This window comes from Lemur catta, chromosome 3 (genome assembly GCF_020740605.2).
Source record: "Lemur catta isolate mLemCat1 chromosome 3, mLemCat1.pri, whole genome shotgun sequence".
NCBI lineage: Eukaryota > Metazoa > Chordata > Mammalia > Primates > Lemuridae > Lemur > Lemur catta.
The window spans coordinates 48,102,263-48,127,907 of NC_059130.1; the positions used below are offsets into that span (position 1 = coordinate 48,102,263).

General features: G+C 33.7%; 1 protein-coding gene across 2 annotated transcripts in view; it reads right to left on the reverse strand.

Annotated features, from left to right (window-relative positions):
* Positions 1–295: 295 nt before the first annotated feature.
* SNX7 (sorting nexin 7) overlaps positions 296–25,645 on the reverse strand; it is a 94,744-nt gene continuing 69,394 nt past the window's right edge. The window contains exons 8-9 of one of the 2 annotated variants that reach the window (XM_045547466.1): positions 21,862–22,014; positions 296–708 (exon numbers count right to left, since the gene is read on the reverse strand). In XM_045547466.1, the coding sequence (XP_045403422.1) occupies positions 631–708; positions 21,862–22,014 (231 nt within the window). In that variant the 3' untranslated portion in view covers positions 296–630. The remainder of the gene's footprint in view (positions 709–21,861; positions 22,015–25,645) is intronic. The other variant, XM_045547467.1, reaches the window with a different exon arrangement.

Consider the following 25,645-nt stretch of genomic DNA (forward strand, 5'->3'; position numbering starts at 1 on the left):
ACTAATAACTCAAATAGTAATTTAAATCTATCTTGGAAACACTTATTTTAATTGTGGAAAATAATTACTTTTAACAAATCAACTTTTGAATAGTTATCATTAATGTTTAATAATGCCAAATCTTTTTTTTTATATTTACTTCAAATTCCTAATATCAAACTGAACAGTATTTCAGGGGAAATGATGATGAAATAAAAGTGAATGCACGGTATACTTGTTAACATATGCAGAATTCATATTAGAATCTATGACAGGCTTGAGCTACTCTAGGAAAAGAACACACTGCAAGCAGCTATTTCATATTAAACCTTTTATTAAAACTGAGTCTTTACAACACTGTCATATTCCACAGTCATATATTTTTAAAAAATTCTATATGCAATTATTGGCACACAAATTTAAGAACATAATTATAACTAAGCTAAATCTCTCTGTATATCACATAGATAGATATATATCTCCAAATTCATATCAATGACCTGGAATACCTGAGTTTTTAATTTGTTGGTTTTCCAGATAGTAAAAAACACTTCTCATCCACTTTATAAAGGACACGGCAGATCTAGAAAGAATAACTTTGGTTGATAGATGCTGTTCCCCAAAGATCAACAGAAGGGGACCTCGACAGGATTAAGGTTTATCTTCAGAGTCTTCTTCCAAGTGGAGGTCGGTCTGTGATGTAAGGAATGATTCCCACGTAGCAAGGCACTGCATAATGGAAACACACCATGAGGTGATCAACAGTAGTTCCCTTTCAGTGTAAAAGGATTAATAAATCTTGACATATCTGTTCCTATAGCAATCTGCCCTACTCCTCTCTCCCATCAGCTTGCCAGAATCCTTGCCATTTTCTATGTATTTTAATTCTTAATGGAGGAACTATTGCTAAATAAGGGGAAAACATTAACAGTGAAAAGATTAGCATGAATTAGTGTGCTGAAATAATCCACTATTATTCCATTGTCAGGAAAGAAATCAGAGCTCTAAGTTTTAGAGAAAAAGATGGATCCACTTGTATCTGAGAAGCAGGGGTAGGCATGTAGACAGAAGAGTGATGAAACATGCATGCTGCAGTTAGATCTGAATCCCACTGCATCAGTGTGAGCTTGGGAAAGTTGCTTAACCTTTATTATAGTTTCTTCAACTATAAATTAGGACGATGATAGTACTTGCCATGAGGGCAACTGTGAAAATTAAATTTATATAAACTGTATAAATCTTTATGCACAATGCCTAGCACAAAGTAAGTGCTCAAAATGTTAGCAAGCATTATGATGGTCTGATAGGACTGGCTGGTAAGACTTGGTCATTAATGTGACACAGGAAATGAAACAGGTTAGGAAGGGTTTGGACGTGGTGGGGACACACAAATGTAAATGTGGCCTATTTGATTTTGCCTAGGGCTGATCCTCTTAATAGACTAGTCTAAAGTTTCTGTATGAGGTTTATCTACAGCATTATTTTAACAGTCTGTACATATTTAGAATTCTTCTAAAACATACTTATTTTAATGTATATTCAATCTAAGCTACAATTATCTAAGAAAGAAATTATTCTTTTTTTCAAATGTGGATAGGTTGCTATATACATGTCTGTTTCTATATAGCATACTCCAAAGCTGGACTAATTAACAGTTTTACTTGCCTAAACTGCTTTCATTATCACTTATTTTGCCTCTAATCCTTTTACAGCTTTAATGTGTCCATTGCTAACAACCAATACTAAATGAGTGACCAGAGATTTCTCAGGCCCTATAAAAACTCAAATGTTCAAGGCTCCCAAATTATAAGTGTGCTGCATTACAAAAAGTATACATGAATATATATATGTGTACATATATACACACAATTTTTTTCAAACTGAAGATTTACAATATGGGAAGTACTATGCAAAATCAAGTTTTTATAAAGGTTATGTACAGTTACTTAATTCTGAGATAGTCCCTGAGAACCTAGGAAACTAATAATATAGCCAGAAGATGTATATTTGCATGAAAAAAGTAAAAAACACTGTTGAAAGACCTAATTGTCAAATAAACAAAAAAGATACTGGGTAAAATAGTATTTATTTTGCAATATATTTATTTTGAAGGCCAGGCTTTGAGTAATGCGGATCTCATTAGAATGGTCAAGTCTATAAGGCTTTAAGAAATATTTTTACTTTTAAAAGCTTTAGTAGGTACTGGGAGCCAGGTACAATACAAGAAGCATAGGCACTGTTATGAATACAGCTGAGACTTGCTTTTCTCTTCCAGTAAGTTACTAACTTTCTGATATTCTACTTCCTCAGAAATATAATAATAATAACCTATCTCATAGGGATGGAGACATAAGATAGGAGTAGGCGAGGAGTGGGTAAGGGAAGAGAGAGAGGGTTAGGTAGCTACTACAAGAACCAACAGGTAAGAGTGACCTCCTCTTAGCACAGGAGAAGAAACCAGATGTTGTTAAGTGTACCTAGATATCTATACCCATTAAAGAGCATAAACAATACATCATTTTGTATATTTTTCAATTTTTGGACCCTAAGTAATCTATAATTGTTCAAACTATACATGATTTCAAGGGTAGAGGGATGGGCATAAAAATCCATTCACTCAATAAATATTTTTGAGTTCTTACTATATGCCAGGCATTAAGATAGGTATTAAGGAATAGCCCTTGACCTCATAGAAACTATGATTTACCATGAAACACAAGTAAGCAAATATAATTAACTACAGAATCTATGACATTCCAGAGTATGATGAGAGTAAACAGTAGCTAATCTAAGTTAGACTAGTGTGCTAACTAATGTTTCCGAGTGGAAGTGATCACTGGGTTGAGACTGAAAGATGAACAGAAGGTAAGCTCCATAAACCTCTGCATGTTTGTGGAAGGGCAACATGAAAAAGAAAGTACAGTGATCAGGAACTCGGGACCAGGACTTCTGTTGCTAACCACAGTGGTGTAACAGGTGTAGAATGGGCTCTTCTGCCTAAATCAATCAATCAATCAATCAGGCAGACACAAATTATATGAAACAATGGTTTTCAATACCCTGGACAACAGGCAACAAAGGAGACTGATCTCGGAGAAAAGAATCAAATGAGGTGAGTGTTATGATTACATTGGCAGCTGAATTTTGTTCCCCAAAAGTCATATGTTGAAACTCTCAGTACCTTAGAATGTGACTGTAGTTGGAGATGAGGCCTTTAAAGAGGGAATAAGGTAAAATAAGGTTATATGGGTGAGCCCTAATCTAATCTGACTGGTGTCCTTACAAGAGGAGATTTGAACACAGAGAAACACCAGAGATGAGAACAAAGAGGAAAGACCATATGAGGACACAGCAAGAAGAAGGTGGTCATCTACAAGCCACGGAGAGAAGGCTTAGAAAAAACCACCCTGCTGATACCTTGATCTTGGACTTCCAGCCTCTGTAACTGTGAGAAGATAAATTTCTGTTGTTTAATCCACCCAATCTCTGGTATTTTGTTATGACATCCCTTCCCAACTAACATACCAGCTCACTGGCTTAAGATAATTTCCAGGCCATGGTGAAGGGAAAGTGAACTTAGATATCACCTAGCTGACTCCTTGAGTCGAAGGGATGGAGCTAAGAGTTAGGGGAAAATGCAGCTGGAGTTCATAGTCCAGAGTACCAGAGAAGAGAGAGGTGCATAGAGAGAAAACTCTGAAAATGAAACCACGTAAAACTGTCTATTAATCCAAAAGAAGGAAAAAAGAGGAAAATGGGAACAATGAACAGATGGGACAAATAAACAACAAACAACAAGACAATAGACTCATGCCTGAACAGATCAATAATGAATTTAAAAGTCTGCAGATAGCCCAATAAAAGATGTGGATTATCTATTGAATAGATTTATCTGTATTCTGCTTAAATTTCTTACAAACACTTTAAATATAAGAACATAAATAGGTTAGAATTAAAAGGATGAAAAAATATATACTACGAAACACATGTCAAAATAAAATGGAGAATAGCTACATTAATAATAGACAAAGTAGATTTCAGAGCAAAGATCATTATTAGAGATAAGGAAGATCATTTCATAATTATAAAAGGGCCAATTCATCTAGAGGACATAATTTAAAATGTTCTACGTAATGATAGAGTTTCAAAATACATGATATAAAAACTGACAGAAATGCAAGGAGAAAGACAAACACACAATTATAATTGATTCTGATATCCCTCTTTCAAGAATTGATAGACCATGTGAACACAAAGTCAGCAACGATATAGAAGATTTGAACCACACTATTATCAAGTTGACCTAATTGATGTCTATAGAACAAAAACAGAATACACACTTTCTTTTATACACACATACATTTCTCAAAACAGACCATATTCTGGGCCATACAAGAAGTCTCAATAAGTTTTGAAAGGTCTAGTCACATTAAGTAATTCTCTAATCATAATGGAATTAAACTAAAAATCAGTAATAGAAAGATATCTGAAAAATATCCAAATACTTGAAATATAAAAGGGATAATTATAAAATATAGCCTCTATATCAAAGAAGAAATAAAAAAAATCAAAAATCAGAAATTAGAAAGTATTTTGAACTGAATGAAAATGACAACATATTATATTAAAGATTTTGGTTTGCAGAGTGGTACAATAGACACTGGAGACTCAGATGTGGGGAGGCTGGAAGGGGAGTGAGAGAAGAAAAACTACCTATTGGGTGCAATCTACAGTTGCGCTTGAAGCTCTGACTGGGGTGGGGCAAAGGCAATATATGTAACCTAAACATTTGTTCTCCTGTAATATGCTGAAATAATAAAAAAACACAATTAAAAAATAAATATAAATAAATAAAAAATAAAAACTCAAGTTTGATAATGTCAAAAAAATAAACTTGTTTTTTCTTGTTAACACAAAAAAAAAAAAAACCTAGACATCACCACTATACAATTCATCTATGTAACCAAAAACTTGTACCCTAAGTCTATTGAAATGCATAAAAAAATTTTTGGTATGCTACTAAAGTAGTACATAGAGAGAAATATATACCACTACATGCCTACATTAGAAAAGAGGAAAGATCTCAAATCAATGACTTTGGTTTCTACCTTGAAAACTAAAAAAGAACATATAAAACCCCAAATAAGCAAGAAAAAAAAAAACAGAAAGGATCATAGTGGGAACCAATGAAAGAGAAAAAAAATAAAGAAAAATCAATAAACCCAAATGTTGAATCTTTGAGGAAATTAATAAAATTTTTAGCCATAATATCATAAAAAGAGAGAGAAGACACAAATTACCAAGGGTCAAGAATGAGAGAGTAGCATAGGTTCAGCTTCTATTGAAAGAAAAAAGGAATAGTATGAAGAACTTTATGGCTATAGATTTAACAACATAGATGAAATGGACCAATTCTTTAAAAAAATATACTACCAAACTCACTCCAGAAGAAAGAGGTAACCCAGACAGATCTGAATATGTAGTTAAATATCTTCCCACAGAAACAAAAAACACTCCAGGCTAAGAAGTCTGCATAGGTGAATGCCATCAAACATTTAAGGAAAAAAATCATACTAATTCTATACATTCTGGAAAACTGAAGATATAAGAATGCTTTCCAACAAACCAAAACCAAAGACATTACAAGAGAAGAAAACTACAGACGAATATTCTTCAAAAACGCAGAAGCAAAAATCCTATAAATTTTAGCAAACCAAATCTAGCAATAAATATTAAGAATTATACAATGACCAAATGCAGCGTATCCCAGAAATGCAAGATTGGATTAGCATTCAAATATCAATCAACTGACTATATTAAATGCAATATCATCTCAATAGACACAGAAAAAGCATTTGTCAAATTCCAATCTGCATTCCTGTTTTTTTTTTTTAAAGTAGCAAATTAGGAATAGAATTTCTATCATCTAAGGAGGAATATAAAAAAAAACTATAGTTAACATCATCAATAGACATACAATAAATACTAGCTGTTATTAGTATTTTACCGCATTTGAATGCCAAGAAGAAAAAAATATTCACTAATATCTTTTACCAAATTTTGAGTATAAAAAAGAAGGAAATATAAAAATACCAAAAAGTAACTTTTAAAAATATATAGACAATGTTTACAAAACAGAAAACTATTAACTGGGTTGGGCGGGCTGATAGAAAACAAAACCATGCTTCACAACTGGGGAGAGCCCTCTGTTTCCCTTGCAACCTTCTTTCTGCTAGAGCTCTCTGGTCTCTTCTCTGCAAATCTGTACACAATCTAGTGTCTGTTAACCCTGAAGAGCAGCTCAAGGCAATTACTGCTTTCTGAAGATAACATATCTTTTTGATAACTATGCAAAATTATCAATTAAATAAACTTCTGAATGTTCTCAAGGTAGAATTCCAAATGAAATTCTCAACAGTCTGCTCTATTTAGAATACCCGTCAAATAAGTGATGCAAATTGCGCCAAAGATGGCATTAGTCCTCAAGTGAACAAACTTCTGTCACTGTCATATTTTGCTTCAACTATGTTAGTTTAATAAAAATATAAGGTATTCAGTAGCCATTCATGCTGATAAATGTTGTGAATTAACATCTTCATTTCTAAAAAAAGTCCTACAAGAACACTGAAACATGGTAAAAGACACAAATCAGCTATTTAACTATCTCCTTACCATCTTCCATGCTAGAAGCAGAAAAAAAGATTTATATATTTTGAAATATAGAGCATTATAGAACAATTAACATAGAATAGCAACAGAAATAATGTTAACAACTGCCATATATTAATATGAATACTTGGTCAGACATTATAACAACTACTTTATATAGCACCTTCTTAAACCTCATAATGACTCTTATGAATCCTTCTTTACAGATGAGAAAGCTGAGGCTCAAATGGCTTAAGTACGTTTATGATATGGTGGATTTCGTAAGTGGTACATCCAGTATTTATTCATCAATAAATGGAGAATAATCAACCTCCTGAATACTACCAGGGTACATTTAATAAGTCACTGGCCATCAGAATGAGATGCCTTTCTTTTAAATAGTGGAAGGAGGGCAATTTAGAAGGAGAGGTGGGTAAGGATGTATGACTGCAGGGGCATCAGTTTGATAAAATTTTAGGAAAAAGGATACACAGAAGTTGAGAGTATGGAAATTGATTTCCTCATATCTCATGGAAATTTTCTGTGTGTTTGCAGGAGCACATATATACTTTGAAGATGACTGAGTCAATACACTCCAGGCATATGCTAAGTGCTCAGAAAATATAGATGACTGTAGAGAAGGAATGTAGTAAACAACTGATGCTAAGATGCTGGTCATCACAAAAACTGTATTTTTCTATCTGAACACTAATCAATTGACATCCGGTTTCTATTGCTCTCTAAACTTATTAATGTTAAGTTTTGCCCTAAACGCCTGATCCTCATTCAAGTTGCTGAATAGTAAGGTTTCTGGATCTGCAAAACTGAGGATTTGACCTTGAACTATGTAGCTCGTGATATTACCAGATCTCTTTTGGAATCTTGAAAGCAAATTTTTTACCAAACAAATATGTTAACTGCCCTTCCCACCAATGTTTAATAGTCATCTGAGTTATCTGGTATCTTGCCCATATATCAAGTTAATGTACATAAATTTTTTTAAAAACAATAAAAAGATGATCTCTAAAGCTTCTTAAATCCCTTTACTTTCTTGCTTTCTTTTGAGTATGAAAACCTAAGTAAAATTCAAGAAATAGATTGTTTATACCACATAAACAATTCAGTTCAGTGCATATCTACTGTGTGCAGGATTGTGGTAATTGGTATATAAAGAATCATTAAAACAACAACCAAAAAAAATCTCAAAACCTAGTGTGAGACTTGCTTATAATTATAAATCATGTATTTTTAAAGAGTGCTTCTTTTTGTTATTTGGCTTTGCATTGCTACCAAGCAATTAGTTTTTTTTCTACTTTTAAATCAATACAATTAGTGAAGAAAGCTAATATCTATCAAAATCAGAGTAACAATCGAAAATACTCAGCTTCGCTGCTGGTCTGACCTTTAACAGTGCTGATCAGCTCATTCTAGCTTTGGATTCCCATATTATCACAGGAGAATCAACAACACCATAAGCTCCATTTTCATTTCAGTAAGGTTTCCTTTTCCATACATATTATTTCATACAACAATACTCTGATGAAATCAGGTAATTTCATTTTACAATTAAGAAAACAGATTCTCAGAGTGCAGTACTTTATTTTTCCCAGTGCTCAGTATGAAACCATAGCGAATATCTCCTTGTCACTGCAGGAAGAGAAAGCTGATAAATATGCTACACATGCCAGGATGTGAGGTGACCAGAAAGCAAGTTTATCACAAATCCTCATTAATTGAGAATCCAGTGCACGTTTTCCCTAGGTGGCTCCAGTTTATACATAGCCAAAGGCCCAAACTGCAGCTTTTCTTTGAGGGCAGAACTCTGAGCAAAAGAGCCATCACAGTTAGGAAAGTGAGCCAGAGCTGGGGGAAACAGACCCAACAGGTAAACAAAACACTTTTGTTCCTATGCACATGCTTAAAACCTTTTCAAATACACAATACATAAAGACAGAATACGTAGAAAATTAAGTTTTAATTTCAAAACTAATTTTTAGTTTTGAAAATAAATCTCTTGCTGCTTCAGTGAAGGTGGTGATGACATTTTGCATTACAAGAGATAATAAATGTCTCTTCTGTTCTCATAAGTAGGTAGTAATCCACAAGCAGGTGTGGCCAAATTTCCTAAAGAGTAAATGGTGACAATAATTGTGCTTCCAATGGAAGCTTCCACATTTAAGAATCAATATTTTCTCAAGCTTGTGGCATATGAGGAGGTTTTGTTACCATACTGTGATTTTAGGCAAATATCTTTACTCCTCTGGGCCTGTTTACCTATTCACAGAACAAGCGGTTTGGACTATGTATGTTCATTAAGTTTCATCCCAGTACTAAAATTGAAGGTTTCCAGAGGCTAACTGGCACACAAAAAGTAAGCTAATGAGATCACATACAATTTACAAACATGCTTTGCTCTGTTTGGGTTGATCCACTGTGGAATGCAGCAAACAAAATTTGGCTGGGCGCAGTGGCTCACACCTGTAATCCTAGCATTTTGGGAAGCCGAGGAAAGAGGAGTACTTGAGGCCGGGAGTTCAAGATCAGCCTAGGCAACAATGAAACCCCATCTCTACAAAAATTAAAAAAAAAAAAAAAAATAGCTGGGCTTGGTGGCCCATGCCTGTCATCCCAGCTACTGGAAAGGCTGAGGCAGACGGATGGCTTAAGCCCAGGAGTTTGAGGTTGCAGTAAACTATGATGATGCCACTGCACCATCGTAACCTGGACAATAGAGCAAGACCCACCCTCAAAAAAAAAAAAAGAAAAAAAAAATTTTACTTCTCCCCCCAGCAGTTGGTATTTATAATTATCATTGTAAATAATTTCCAAAGATAACATTCATAAATATATGAGAAATACTTTCAATAACCACTATAGCTGCTATTACAACTAGTAGCCTATTAATACATTGAAGGCTTATATGCTAGAAAATAAGTGCTTTTCTTTCTTTTCTTCTCTCTTTCTTTCTTTCTTTCATCTGTTTAGCAGCTTTAAAACCTATTTTCTACATGGGCAATTTCAGGTTCCAAGTAAAATTAGTGGCTTAAGGCATATGCTGGTCAACATTCTTGGAAAGAAATCTATGAGTATGAAAGCTTAAAAACTATTTTTGGAACTCACTGGAACTTTGCTTCTAAGACTTTTCTTTCATCTTCATGTATGCCATTACACACACACATACATACACGTATATGTACATACATTTATATTTTAGTATACAAATTTGTGAAGTAGGTACTATTATTTTTAGCACTTTATATTAATAGATGAGGATACTGAAGCTCACTGAGATAAAGAAAAGTCCTCAAGGTCACTTAGCTCAAAGTCAGAAGTTATGCCTGTCTCCTAGCCACCATGTGATAATACCAAAGTAATATTTGATATGTCTAGAGGTAATGGTACCAACTTGTGCATGGAAACAGCTAACAGAAAATTCAGTTTCATCCAAATTATTACCTAAGTAAAAAGCAATAAAATATGATCTATGTATCTCTATGGAAATGAAGTAAAATAACTACAAATTTGCCTAATAACATGATATCTATTATTATAGAATGTGATAAAGACAAATCTAACCATATATTTCTTTTAAAAACAGAAATTCCCATATTAAAGCAAAAGTGTTGTGCTTCTATTTTTCCCTTCTAATCTAGAAGTACCTTTTAGAGAGTACCATGATAACTGCATCTCTCTCAATAAACAAGGGCAAGTATGACTGAGTGTCCTCTAAGTATTTTAATATTGTCTCAAATGATCTTGGGCACAGACAATATCATCAACATTTGAGGCAACGTTGAAACTCAAATTCGTAATAATTTCTACACTAGGACAATTTTATCACAATATTATTTAACATCTATAAAAATTACATGTTATGCCTAAAATGAGGGCAACAGTTGTATAACATTTTAGTAATTGCTTCTTATCACCTAAACTTAAGATTTGAAACACTAATGAAAACTTTCAGAAGATAAATATTTTGAAATTCTGAAATGTAATCAATCCAAAAAGAAATTAGAGATAATGTTTCCAGGGAAAAGCAACTTTTGTTATTTTGCAGTAGCTTAAAATTATTCACTAAATTTCAGTTTTTGGAAAAGTCTAAATTCAGCTTCTGAGAATCATCTGCCAATTTGTAATTTTAGAAATATTAATAACTTTAAAATAACAAGATTTGCATATGTTTCTAAAAATTACTTTTATACACCTTGCAAGAATGTAAGTGATAAGTCTGCATTTGTAAATACTGCAAATACTTAAATGACTACAACACAGAGTTAATACAAGAGAACTCATTAACTACAAACGCCATCTTGTGGTCAATTTTTTATTATTCTGTAGTGTTATTCTGTAGATGCCTAACTCAAGACCTGACAGATGGAGCCTTAGATATTTATTCCATTTCTCTCGTTTTTACACATGGCAAAATTGGGGCTCCAGAATTATAATATATTGGAAATATTTATAAGAGGAACTTAAAACAAGAACCAAATTCGAATTCATATCCTGTCTACCCATATTTTTTTCTATACCCCATCATCATTGTTGTTGACTTACAACAAGCCAATTACATGAAGTTTGTCCAGTTTAATACTAGACACTTCAAACATCAAGCTAATCTATTTTGGTTTAACTGTATACTGACTACACAGAAGAGCACATGTACCTCTGGATTACTGGAAAATTTATCAAGGCACAACTATGATGTTTAAGCACATTATTTTAAAGCATTGGCATAAACTTGGTATAACTGCCCATTTCACATCTAAGCTCAACTTCATTTGCATAGATAATAGAGAAATAATTGTATTAGAGAATATAGGAGATTGTGAGGATATTTTTAATAGGAGTTTTTAAGAAAGCAGAAACCTGCAAAACAACAAAAATCTTTAAGACATATCTGAGACATAATAAAAAAGGTCCAAAGTTATGTGGAAACATGAGCTATGACTTTTAAATATTTAATTCAGAATAGAAATCATCATTTATCAAACAACAAAACTGTTAAGTAGATAATAATTTAGAATTCTAAAAATGAAAGGTATGCAATTTTAAGGTTTCCTTAAAAGTAAATAAAAATTAAACTCTGATGCATTTAGACTTAATTCTTTTGCTGATTGTGTTTTATATACTTTATATGATGCTTTAATATTAAATAGATTATAAACTTTTAGAGGAGAAAGGATCCTACCTCTATTAAGTCTAAGATATAAACAAACTCTTAAAAACTAGAAGAATTTTATAGCAGTGTTTCTGCTATAAACTCTGGCAAAGAACAATTGTTTTTTTCTTTCAATTTGCTAAGGACCATTAAGTGGTCCTCCTGACCATGCAGTTCATGCCACATATAAATCACCACAAAAGTTGGACAATATCTATTGTTCCATAGCATTCAACAAGTCAAGTCTACTAATCACCTACTTGGATGTCTTGGCAATGTCTAATTGCTACAGAGGATTCTAATTACTTTCAATTTCTGAACTGCCTCTGTAATAACTAACTTATGAGATGGGCACCAGTCTACCCTTTAAGAAGCATTACTTTAGAGATCAACATAATTACCTAAGGTTTCCCAAACCATGTTTGGTGGAATACTAATACTGCATACCACTATACAATTATATACATGTAACAAAATTAAACTTATATCCTCTAAATCTATTAAAATTAAAAAAGGGGGAAAAAGAAAATTGGTTGTGTAGAGAAACAGTTTCCCATTAGACTCTAAGCTCCATGAAGTCACAATATATAATTTTAACCACTGCATCCTGTTCATTTATTATTTGTTACATTATTTTATTATGTTTATTTACTTATGTTGTGAACAATACCTGCTCAAGAATAGTAAAACTTCATGTACCTAACTAACACATACCAACTAAAATTTATAGTTGTCTATTTGAACATAAAATTTATGCATAAGCCCTGAAAAAAGCATTTAAAAAGCAAATTCAAAGTGATATTATGAAGTATTTGACTTCCTTAAAAGAATAAAGTGGCTAAATGGTTTGGGGTGGGGGGAAGAAACACTGAGATCTAATCAAGGAAATTATTATGTTTCAGATTCACAAATCATATAAGTACATAAAATACTCTGAGGACTTTTTTAGTAAATATATCTGCTTAATTTAATTATGACTTTGCTCTATATTGTCAGAAGTGTCTTCTAACATGACTCTCATAAAACTTAAATTTTGATAAAAGCAGATTTCAAAGAGATCACCAAAATAAATACCTAGTAAATAAACTGATCTCTAAAAAGTACACTATTATTCTACATGCTAAATATTATCTTATGCAAAATGTACAAAGATTCCTGAAGAATGAAGCTAGTTAGATTTACCTCTTGGAATACGAAAGCAGGACCTTGTTAATAACATACAGGATAGTATTTACCTTCTTATTTGCTATGGTAGGGGAATACTCATCTATAGACCAGTGAAAAGCTGCATCATATCATTTAGACATAAGCTCAAAAGTTAGTTGGCTATAGCAGAACAATCTTTTAAGCCATGTGGAATTGGAAACTCCTAAAGAGTTTCTCAGAAACATGCTATGGTGCATTGCCAACCTTCTCCAACAGAGTGAAAACAGTATAACCTAGATGGAAGGCACCTGGCTATCAAGTTGCTCTGCTTGGTGATAGCTAAAGTAAAATCAGTGCAAGAAAATGATTGTGAGATCAACTATGTTCCCAAATATACAATAATTAGAGACTCAAAGAACTATGCCCAGGGACTTCCTCTGACATTTGTAATAGTCAATTTAAAAATGTTTTTATGAAATATCTTAAATATAGATGTTCCTAAGCTCAACTTATAATTCTTGCTTCTTGACTTATCCAAAATTTCTGGGTAACAATTTGTCAAACTGAGAAGACAGTTTATGGATGGTGTCTATGGTAGCTAATCTCCAAAGACATCCTAGGATTATATAAGGTTATTCTATCTCTGTGTATCTTGCTCTAATCATTTTTATAGTGTATCTTTAGATTCTATTTGAAATAAGAACTGATTGCTCAACAAAAAATGATTTCCATGGTATATACGGTAAAAACAGAGGACAAGATTAATCATTAAGTAATCAATCATGCTGGTCTCTTTATTAGAAACACAAGAAGAAACCCCTGGATATTCAATGGATTGTCATTTAATGGCATTAAGAAAATGCAAAGTGGGTGTTTTCCTTTTGCTGATGGTAACCATCCCTAAATGAATCAGATGGTCCATAGAAAAGTAGCGTGATATAGGCTAACACGTGATATTTCCTAATTCGTTCAGGCTTCCAATGACTGCCTCCCAGTGGATAGGACAGTAGACAATATGGACACAAGGATCTAATGGATTAGAAAATTGAACTGGTACAGAAATGGCTAGACTCAGTAAATTTCTAAGCCTTTTAGCCTCCCACACTGGTGTGTTTGGTTTGCAGGAAATCTATACTACCCATAATGGGAATCTATCAATTTTAGGGTGCCTAACGTAGTTCTGAAGTATTCTTCATATAGTTCCAAAGATACAGTCTGGTCTTTTTTGAAGAGCTGTTTTAGCACTATCAGGAAATCTGTCTTCCTGGGTCCTAGGGTTTAGGTCAGGGTTTAGTAACTGTTATGAGGCATGATTGTAAACAGAAATGCACCTTGATATGGATTAAAAAAATCCCTGTCTGAGATAACTCTGGATTATTCTAACTCTAGTCAACTTCTTAATTTTTATGATAAGGAAAGGGAGTTTAAATAAGGTACCTTTTTACTTATATTCATCGTAGGATATGGGCGGGGAGTTAGCTACGCTCCCCGCAAAGAGGTTGCTCGGGTCCCTCAGGCAGGGGTCATTGCAAAGGATGAAAAATTAGTAGGAAATAGAAATAAAAAATAATACGCAGAGCCAAAGATATAGTTTATAAAGTAAAGATTTATGAAGATAGACAAAGGAGGGTGTCCGGATGATTACATCTCTTCCCACGGAAATGCAACAAAGACTGTACTTTTACACAGGTACTTATAGGGCAGATAGAGATTCTTGGTTGTCAAGGGTAATTGGATTTACATAATAATAGGTAGTTTGGTTTAGGGTCAAAGTCTTCTAAAAGGCTACCACAGATCCTTTAACTAACTCTATCTAGGTGAACTATGAGTTACAAAATCTTCTTAGGGCAAACGTCTAAGTTTTATGATAAGGCTATTTCTTTAGCAAAAACAGAGACATCTTGGCTCTGGTCATCATGTGTTAGAACAGAGATTTCAGAAGTCAACACGAGCTGTGCCTTATGCTAATTACTTTAACCGCATAGTTCCATCTGGGCCCGGCTTGGGCAGTAGCATATCTGTTTGATCAGCTCTTAGCATATCTATTTGATCAGCTCTCATCTCCAGTAGCCTGTCTTTGTTGATCAGCTCTGGCAACCTACGGCTCTAGGCAAGACCTGCTTTGTCTTTCAAAACAGGTGACAGCCATAACCAGATTGCAGCCTTGGAAAGCAACTGCTACTGACCATTGAGATGCCCTCCTGAGGCGAGGCAGCTTTTGATATGTGAACTAACATGTTTAGATTTTCCTTTAAGGCAAAACCTCTCTTGACTTCTGAAATCATATCTGTCTCTAAAAATACTGGGGGCATTTCTATAAATTAGTATTCTTCGGCTCAACAGATATGGCCAATATAAAAAAGAATTAATGATTCAATACAGATTATCTATTATGCTTCTGTCCCAACATTTTGAAAGAAAATGCAAATATTACCTGTCACTCCTTAGGCTCAAAACTATGTTAACCAACTATGTGAGTAAATCTTCTATGACTTCCATTCTTTCCTCTCCAAGATAGGCTATTCACAAAGAATGGAGCAGTATTAGGTGATTGTGTACAATGTGTATTAAAAATTACAGAGGAGGTTAACTACTTTGGAAATGTGTCATTGTTCCAGTATTCCCAAAAACCTTCTCTGGAGCTAATTTTAGTATTCACCTAGGAAAGAAACATGGTCTGCACTTCTCCTGGGTAAGTGAAGGTCTGTCAATCTTCTCTCCAGGAGCAAGTTTAGAATTAAAGGCTTCAACTGAGGTTTTGTAAACACTGCTTTCAGGTTGGTAAAGGAAGGGCTTTTGTACTGCTCATTGAAAAAAATATACCCAGCTTTCTCTTTTTGTGACAATGAATAGTTTTTGTTTTACTATCTCTATAAATATACTGGATTTTAGTTATCTTTTATTTGTATTTGCCTCACCCTTTCAACTTATACTTTTATTCTCCTTGTTGGAGAAAACAAGAGTGAAAGAGAAAGAGACAGCTGCTTTCTCAGTTTCCATTACAAGATTTCTCCATTTCCACTAAGGATTCATTTCATTAATTTTTATTATAGTTTATTCCTCAATTCCTTGCATCTAAAGAGTCTTGTTATACCCATTCTCATTTGACTCTGGTACTGTTTGGAAGTTCTTCACTTTTTTCCCCCAAAACCTCACTTCTTCTTGAAATGTGCCCTCCCTGACACGTCCTGTTTTTTTCTTATTCATCCTTGACTGTAGTGCCTCTATCATCTTTGCCTTCCATACATAGTGCGTGGTGCACAGGTATAACCAAATCTGATTCTTTATCTGCTTCATTCTTTTCACTTTTTAGAATTGCTCACTCCTCTTAAGTCATATTCTCTTTTAGAGTCTATGACTTTGAAAGTATAATTTTTCAATAATTTTTAAAGCCTCTTACTAAATTTTAGGGAATATGACTGAGGATGGCCAGGGTTTCCTTCCTTTGCTTTCACCTCCTAGATTCTGAAAATAGTACTTCCCCTCTAGGTGGCTGCCATGTTAAAGTAACAGTACTTCTTTGTTAGTTAGAATTAAGTCCAGGGAGGCTATTCTCATTGCTCCTTTCAATTCATACAGATGAGCACAAAGTCAATAATTCCTCTGATTTTCAGCTTTTAAAGAAATGTTTAAATTTTTAAAAATTTCTGTCAGAAATCTAAATGCCACCCATACAAATCTTGCTTAGGAAGCAGTTTTATAATCATTATGAATATAGATTATGCTCTTAAAGTCAGAATACTTGGGAAGAGTCCTAATTTGGAACAGGGTATTTTCTAGTAAATATTCACAAAATCTACAAAATGTTCCAAAGTATGTGACACAACACTTCAATTAAAACAAACAACTCTTTCACTAGATTTTATTTTGCCATTTCCTCAACATGATATAAATTCCTAATAAACCTACAGCTGAAGAACCTTCTGGACACTCAATGCTCATTCATTACTTCATTACTGAGTCTGTAGAGGACTGCTGTGAGATCTACTTTTTCAAAATTTCTGTAATTGTAAAATGACCCATAAATAACTGGACTTGAATTTTAGGAAAACATTGGCAGTATTGCTCATTTGGATAGATGGTACATCTATGCAATGATTTTTTTCTTTCCTCATTTATCTTCAAGAAAATGTCCTTCACTATAATTGTTTTTCTGCCTCATAAATGTCCGTATAGATACATATAGTTATGTTATCTACTAAAGATAGAACCTTCTATTAAGTCTGTCCATTAAAACTTAAGCAAATAAAACAAATTTAAATATTCCTCCACTAGAAAAAGTAACAATTCGTAGGTCTGCATAAAGTGAATAAATTTTATATAAACATAAAATTTCTTCTCTAAAACTTAATCTCATAATGGAGAGATTTAAGTTTCAATTTGGATCTCTCCAGTGCTTAGAACAGGGCTTTGATGATAACAGAATCGTAAATGAATAATTTTTCATGAGGCAACTAACATTCTTAAGTAAGACTGATAGCATATGAAACGCAGTAATTATAGACCTGGTTATCTCTTGAAATTCTTAATAAGAAAAAGTTTTTAAAAAGCTAATGTTTATAATTATTTTTAAAAGTATTATTTATGATTATAAAAAAGAAAAAACACAAATGTTCAACTATTAGTAATTATCTAAAGTAATGAAGATATATCAATATGGTGTGTTATATGAAGATTATGACACTATGTGGAAATGTATGTAAAACAAAAGAAAAATATGGAACTGAAAATAATATATATTCACTTTAATCATCATGACACAAAATCAGTAATCATGTGTTTTTATGATGACACATTCAGAAAGCACCATGCCTCATAATTCTCTGAATTCTTAGGGAGGGGGGAAGAAAGAGCCATGCAGAAAAATTAACATTAATATCTTAACCTTAAAATAGTAAATTATTTTTCTATAACTATATTTAAATACATCACTCTCTAGAAAAAGGGTTATGGGTATTCTTTATTTCTTCTTTACACATTAGTGTATTTTGCTTTTGTTGATGTTATTGTTTGTTTTCAAGGAGCCTTAATTAATTCCATAACGACAAAAATAAGGCTATAAAACAAGGACTTACATATATCTACTATTAATAATAATTCTAAAATAAACTACACAAAGGATTAAAATATATTCTAAAACAAACTAGGCAAAGAAATTAATTATATTCCTTTATTATATGAACTTAACTACAAACTGCTTAATTTGGCAAAAATTAACATTACTGGAAAGTCAGGCCAGCTGGATTAGGGGGAAGAAAGCTACCTCCAAGAGTTACAGAGAAAGTTAAGGGAGATGCCATAAGGGACATACAGAGTAGGACTGACCATAGCAGGTACTCAGAAGTGTTACTATAGCAGGCATATATTAAGAATCTGCTATGTGCTACAGATGTGCTTTGACATAGCTCCCTTTACTGACCCTAGCTTTCATCGTAACTTTCTTTTGAATTCCCCAACCTTTCTTACATCAAGCTGTCCTTGGTATGTTAAAGACAAAGAAAACAAAGACATTAAGTTGATCAAAAGGCCTTCAAGCAAGAATGTAAAGGAAATCAGAGCTGTCTGACATCTTCTTAATTACACAAGTGATTTAACTGGACTGGGTAGATGGTTCTCTATTATTTTGTGATCATCCCTCCAAAACATAATTGTTCCTTCTAAAGTTCTTGCCAAGTCCAGAGCTATTCTAAAGCAATTCCTAAATAGCTACACATTCTTCCGAGAAAGCCCAAATAAGCTCTCAAAGTCTAACTGTAAGAGGTCATAAGATAGCCAAGTGAATTCAATGATATTAAAATTAAGCTTTGATAAGAATATATTCTTCTAATTCATCACATTTGCCAAGGATCCCTTCCTCTCAAGCCTTCCTCACCATTAGCATCATCAGCATCAACAAAAACAGATTCTCTTGTGTTCTTACAAGGGAACAACTAGAAAACATCTATGTGCTTCATCCAACATGTCATATTTTACTGTTTTAGAATCCCTTCATATTAGAAGGAAGTCATCTTTTTTGGTTACTTGGGTATTAACGTACTTTGAAATTATTTACTCTGTTCAATTGGATTTTTGGTTTTATTGTTCTGTTATTCTTGTTTTTTTTTTTAAAGACTCAATATATTTATCTTTAATTGTTAGTCATATAAAACAAAATGAGAATCATCATTTTACCCATTCAAAATTTAGTTGGAGATACGTATTTTGTATTTGGAGTCAACTGTCTCCCAGTAAATTGATAAATCTAAGAACGTTTCAATATGACAATAAATGGAGTCTGATATAAACGCATACTTTATAATCTGATTTTCCTCTGTCACTTTGATACTTAAGTTTTAATTTATAAACAAGCTGTGACCATTTCACTTCATACAAGTTAATCCAAAGGCAAATGCATATAACCTATTTCATGTACCACATTAGGAACAGACACCTTTGGAAATTTATCTATGTAAATATAGATGAAAAAAGCATTTCCATTAGAATGTGATTTAACAGGGAATGGAAGGACTCTGAAACCTTTCACTTTCCTATATATCTGAGATATTCTGACCTTAATAGACAACAGCAGATTGTTACTGTTTAGACCTCAGTCTTTCTGCTAAGAATCCTTGAGTGTTTAACGGTTTCAACTTCCTGATTATGTTTTACTGGACTGATGTGCCAAATCTACTACAAGTTTTTCACTCGGAAAAAAAAAACAAATAACTGGAGCTGTAGGGGTCTTTTGAAGTTATACTAGAAAAAAACAGTGATTCCTTCAAATTTATACAGCCAAGATGCAGTATACTTGATACATTTTTGTAACATTTAGAAATATAATACACTTGGGGAAATGACTTAAAAACATAACAGACTGATAGAAACTGCTGTGAAGAACAAACTTTGCAATATGGCACAGAGATGCTAATTTAACTGTTTCTAAGAAAATGGTGTTTTGTATCAGCTAAACTCAGTCTATGAGACTGAAAAAAAATACATATATATTTATATGAGAAGTACAGGCAAAACCCAAACATTTTAGTTGGAGTTCTATGGAATTGTTATGAACATTCCTCTTAAAAACAGAGTTCAAATTTGGAAAAAAAATGGCAGACCTTATCATTTAAAGGAAAATATATTAGGAATATTTGTCATGTGATTTTTACACCCTAATCTACTTATGTTTTATAATCATAATCATGTGTTATATATTGCATGTTCTGATTTTCAAGACATTCTCTTATAATATCTCAGGTGATTTTTACGATTCTATAATGTAAGTGTACACAGGTACTACTGTCAAGGAGAGGTAAAGTTACTTCTCTGGATTGAAATAGTCAAGTGGTAACAAAACCTTATGCTGATAAATGTGCATTATTAAATGGAAATATTTTAAATTATTCAAAATCTGAGATTTGTGGGAGATTCCTTTTACATACTTGAATTTACTTAAGGATGTTAATGCAGACTAAAAATTAAGGAGACATAGAAAATAATCTTACCAATTCCACGCACAAAAAAACAAAAACCAAAAACAGCCCACAAATCTGTTCACTAATCATTAGCCCACCGACTCCTGGGTCAGTTCACACCTCTGCCTTTGTTGCGGCAACAGCCTGCTGACTAGTCCCATCACGTCCAGTGTTGCTCCACTCTGACCCATATACAGCTGGGGTGATCTTTCTAAAAGGCAAGTCTGATATTGTCACTTCCCTGCTGAAAACTCTTCAATGGCTCCCACTTCTCTTAGAATGAAAGATAAAAGACTAAATTTATATGGGGCTCTTCAGCCTACCCTTTCAACTAAACACTATCTCCACCCCTCCTTCCTCCAAAAAAGAACTTCAGTTAGTTGAACATGTTCTCTCTCACTCTGTTCATCTTGGACGTGTTTTCTCTGCTTGGAACTCTCTCACATCTTTATCTGGAGTCCTCTTATTCATCGTTCAGGGCTTAGCATAAAAATATCAGTTGAGGAACCTTCCTCATTCCTTCTAGATTAGGTTAGATGTCCCACAATGTCTTTCTATACTGGAATTTACACCACTTCATTATGAGCTCTTGTTTTAAATGACCGTTTCCCTCGTTTGCTATAACTAGAAAAGGATCGTGTTTGTCTTGCACACTGTGGTCTCTCGGGGGCCAGGCACCATGTCTGGTGAGAGAAGAGGCTCCATTAACTCTTATTGAATGAAAATATCAGTATCAGTTAATCTTTCAAAATATATAATATTTCAATGTAAAATACCTTTAAGCTGATCAGCACTGCGGACTATAAAACATAATTTTCTTAATGTATCAATTTCACATATTCGTTAATTCAGCTGAGATAAGGATAAAGATACATGTTAAAATATACTTTCCAGAAAAAGTTTGTTTAGCATATACTGGGTAGAGAAAAGTGATAGTACTATAAAGCTCATTTAAAAAAATAACTTACTTGAGCAACTGTTAAGTTATAAAAACTAAAAATGAAATATAATCATTTGAAAAGCAAAATGATGACTAGGCTCTTTTCTGAACTTTAAAAAAAATGTTGTCACTCTTGTGCTAATAGAATAGATGCTCCTTTGTGATAATGTTTGAACAGCAGCTACGAAAAGCCGGGAATAGCAGAGATCTAGGGTACAGGCCAGAACTGACTTTCTGCTCATTCAAACCTCTGCTCCTTTCCTTCCTTTGCAAACTCTTTATAATATAGAAAAGAGAGAGGAAAGAAGAGAAGATAGGAGAATTATTAGGAAGCATTATCAGCGCTTTTGAAGAATTCCTATCCTCCCAAAATAACCCCCTGAGGGGAAGACAAACAAAACAACATTCTGAGCTGCCAGAGAAGCATTTGAATGTGATACTGGTTCTTTAATAGACTCTTTCAATATAGAACAGATAGAAAATAAGAGAGAATATAACTCTTTAAAAATGCAGCAATATCAAATATCACTAATTACCTGTTCGTAATAGTGGATATTCTCCTCAGCCATATCTGTAAATGCTGACTTGATATCATTTTGCATATTTTGTTTCCATCTTTCCCAATCTGCTTTCAGGGCATTATTAGCACATTCCACTTTATCTTCAAGTTTGCCAATCTCTTCTGTAAGCTGAATTAGGTCACAAAGAGATAAATTGATCTATGCATTCTTGCCATTAGGTGAATTCATCAAATTTAAGTTGAACATTATATAAAAACAGTCTAAGTCTTTTTTTTTTTTTTAATGTCACTAGTATTTACCATGTGTATGAGTTGAAATAAAAAAAAAAAAAACCTGGATTCAGTCAGGGCTGTTGAGTAGAGGTCTAAGGTCTGCCACTGATTAGCATTTGACCTTGGCTAAGTCTCTCAAATTCTGGGCTTCAGATTCACTATTTACAAAACAAATGAAATTGAAGTAAAAACTATCTCAAAAGTTTTTTGAACTAACACTCTCATTACCAGTATCATTTCTGGTGATAATATTATGTTAAACTTTTATTCACTTTAGCTTCCCAGTTCTGTTCTCCTATTGTTTTTAACAGAAAGTTCAATTAACTGAGAGGTTATAACATCTAGGCCCTGGGAATTAAACTGCCAAATTTCACTCAGATAGCTGGTAAGACAGGCAGGGTTATATCTCAAGATGGCTGACTCTCAGTCCATGCGCCATTAGATGGGCTTAGTGTAATATTTATGCTTGTCCCTACCTTACCTGCCAACCTTTCAACACATAATCCACTGATTTATTCTTCTATATTTGCATATTTATACATATTTATATTATAGTTATTCATATATTCAGCATATGTTTATTAAGTGCCTTGTCTGTACCAGGCATTCTTCTAGGACCTAGAGATTTATTAGTGAAGAAAACAGACAAAAATCCTTGTTTTCCCAGAGCTTATACTCTACTGGAGAGAGACAAACTATCAGCAAGATAAATAAAATATGAACTATCAGCTGGTAATATATGCTAAAGAGAAAAATGAAGCAGAAAGGTGGATGGAGAACATTAGGATGCTGCAATTCTAGATAAGGTGACCAGGGAAAGCCTAAATAGGAAAACATCATTTGAATATATATCTGAAGTAGATGTGAGACTGAACCATGGGATTCTCCGTGGAAATGCCTTCCTAGCACAGAAACAAGGGCAATGGCCTGGAGGTGGAAGCATGCTGGCTTATGCAAGAAGAGCAGGAAGACCAGCACGGTTGTAACAGACTGAAAAAAAGAGGGGAAAAGAGAGAAAAAAGAGGTGGGGGGGAGTGGGAAATGACATCAGAGAAGCAATGAGTGTCCAGATCTTACTTAGCCATGTAGTCCAGGGTAAGGTTCTTGGATTTTATTGAGTGAGATCCAAAGTCAGGAAGATTAGAGTGGAAATGACTCCATCTCTCTCATGTTTTAAAGAGGGAATTATACATTGCCACCATTTCATGACTGAAAGTATTTGTAAGAGGCCATCACATAAGAAGAATTCCTATTTTAAGATGTTAAAATATATGTCTTAGAATTAACAAGCTTTCCAAAGCTTGTTTGAATTAACTCTTCTAATATGGGATTTCACTTCTCTTTTTTTATTTCACTGCAGCCTTATGTGTTTTCATTTTCCAAAGAAAAGATATTTGGTATTATATAAATCTTGTATTATCTATGGAAGATCTATTTAAATGGTAAGGTTGACTTGTATGTTTTTGTGTGTTTTATTTTTTTCACTTTCTTGTTTTGGTTTTAGTGTAGAAGTATCTCAGTGAGGCCATTAGTTTACAGGTATGTGTATTCTTTTAGGTAATTATTTTGTTAAATCTTAGAGAACATGTCTAGTGGGATGTTACTGGATAACTCATAACAGTAAGCAGCGGATGCTGAGGGATAAGCTAAAAGTAAAACCGTTGAAGGCCACAGTCACACAGGACCTGGGTCTGCTAGGAAAGCTTAGGGACTGGTTAGATAGCCTCGATCCTCTGGGGTGTTGGATGGAGTCTTGCCATTTGCATAGCCAGATGGAGATTATCAACAAAATGTCTCTCCTGCATATAGGATCAAGAGGTACACACACCCGTTGTAATCATACTGTTATTCTCCTCTGTTTAGGCTTTGCAGTCTAAACTTGCTATGCACTAGAGTGGAATTACTGGCAGAGTGTCTTTACTGAAATTGGCTTTTGGGAAAACAGTGTCTAAATCATATATTCTATCTTCCTCCCTTTCCTAATGGCGCATAAAATGGTGTCACTGCCGTAAAGGATTTACAATGAAGTTTTCAGTTTGCCCTTGTCAGTCTGTAAATCCCCCTCATTAGAACCCTTGGAAGTGGTGGTCAGGTTGGTTGGTGGTTCTGCTCTGACCAAGAGCTACTGCATTCATAGAGAAGAGCTTAGGAACTCATTCTCAGAACTCTGGCCTCTCACCTAAAGAAAGGAGGTTTGCAGCCTTATCAGTATAGCGCTGTAATTAAAAAGACTGACAGTAGGTTAAACTGACCTCAGTTTATTTAAGTCTCAAGCTATGTGACATTGCATAAGACTATCTGTTGAAGCCTCGTTTTTTCATCTGTAAAATTAACATAAAAATAATAATACTCATTTCACAGGTATTTTTATGAAAATTGCATTAAATAATGAACATTGATTGATTCACACAGTCCCTGACAATTTGCCTACTAAATGTTCTCTATTACCATTACCACTACCGCCACCATCACTAACTGGTTAAACTGATATTGATTCTCTCTCCTCTTCCAGTATTTTAGTCTCTGGTAATGTCATTCTTCTACCAGAGTCTAGGTCTTAAGTCAATTTCTAGTGCTACTTCTTAATCTCTTCTCACCAGTGTAGAAGACGATATGCTTTAAATATGTATGATCAATTCTTGTTATTTTTTTCTGGCTATATCTTAACATTTTTTTTCTTTGATGAGTTCTTCATTATTTTATTTGGAAAAGGAGAAAAGAAACATTAGGTATTTCCTTTCAGTAAATCATCTTCCCATAATTTTAATTCCAAGAAACACTAATTGATAATAAGCACAAAACACATAAATTAAGGATGATCTGGTCTGTATCTTAGATGTCCTTCCCCTTAGCTGATTCAATTTTAGCAAGCTCTCCGGTTCAAGGACTATGCATTTTGACTGTGCCATCCACCCAGGCTCTGACAGATGTACATACTCAACAAAAATTAACCGAAGTGGTAGGATGAGTTGTTAGCAACCTGCCAGGCCAGAGAAGCTCTCCTAGTGCTCCACTGCCTCACAGCACCACACAGCAGGTTTCAATAATTCTAACCGTTGGAAATTCAAGTCATACTCTCTAACTGCAAAACAGCATGCAAGAGACTGCGTTTAAAAGGATTTAAAGCTTGTAGAATTCTTCTTTTCACAAATACTGGCAGCAATTTGGCCCTCCATTGGTGGAAAAACTGAAGAAGCAAGCAACCCTTTTTGCCAGCAAAATGTTATAAGGCTGCCAGAATAAGTACTAATAAAAGATTGTAGGATAGTGCAGAAATGGTTTAACAGCAAGGCTAATGGGTAACTTCCAGCTTCAGTTATATTCAGCTAGAAATTAACCACACAATCAAAAACCATTAATACTAAGAGCACAAACAAAACAACACCCTTCTCCAATGGCGAGTACATAGTGATAGTAACAGTAACAGCAGTAATAATTACCATTTACTGTATTTTCACTATGGGCCATATTTTAAGTTATATGATTTGTATATATTATTTGTTTAATCTGAATAAGCATGTTGCAAA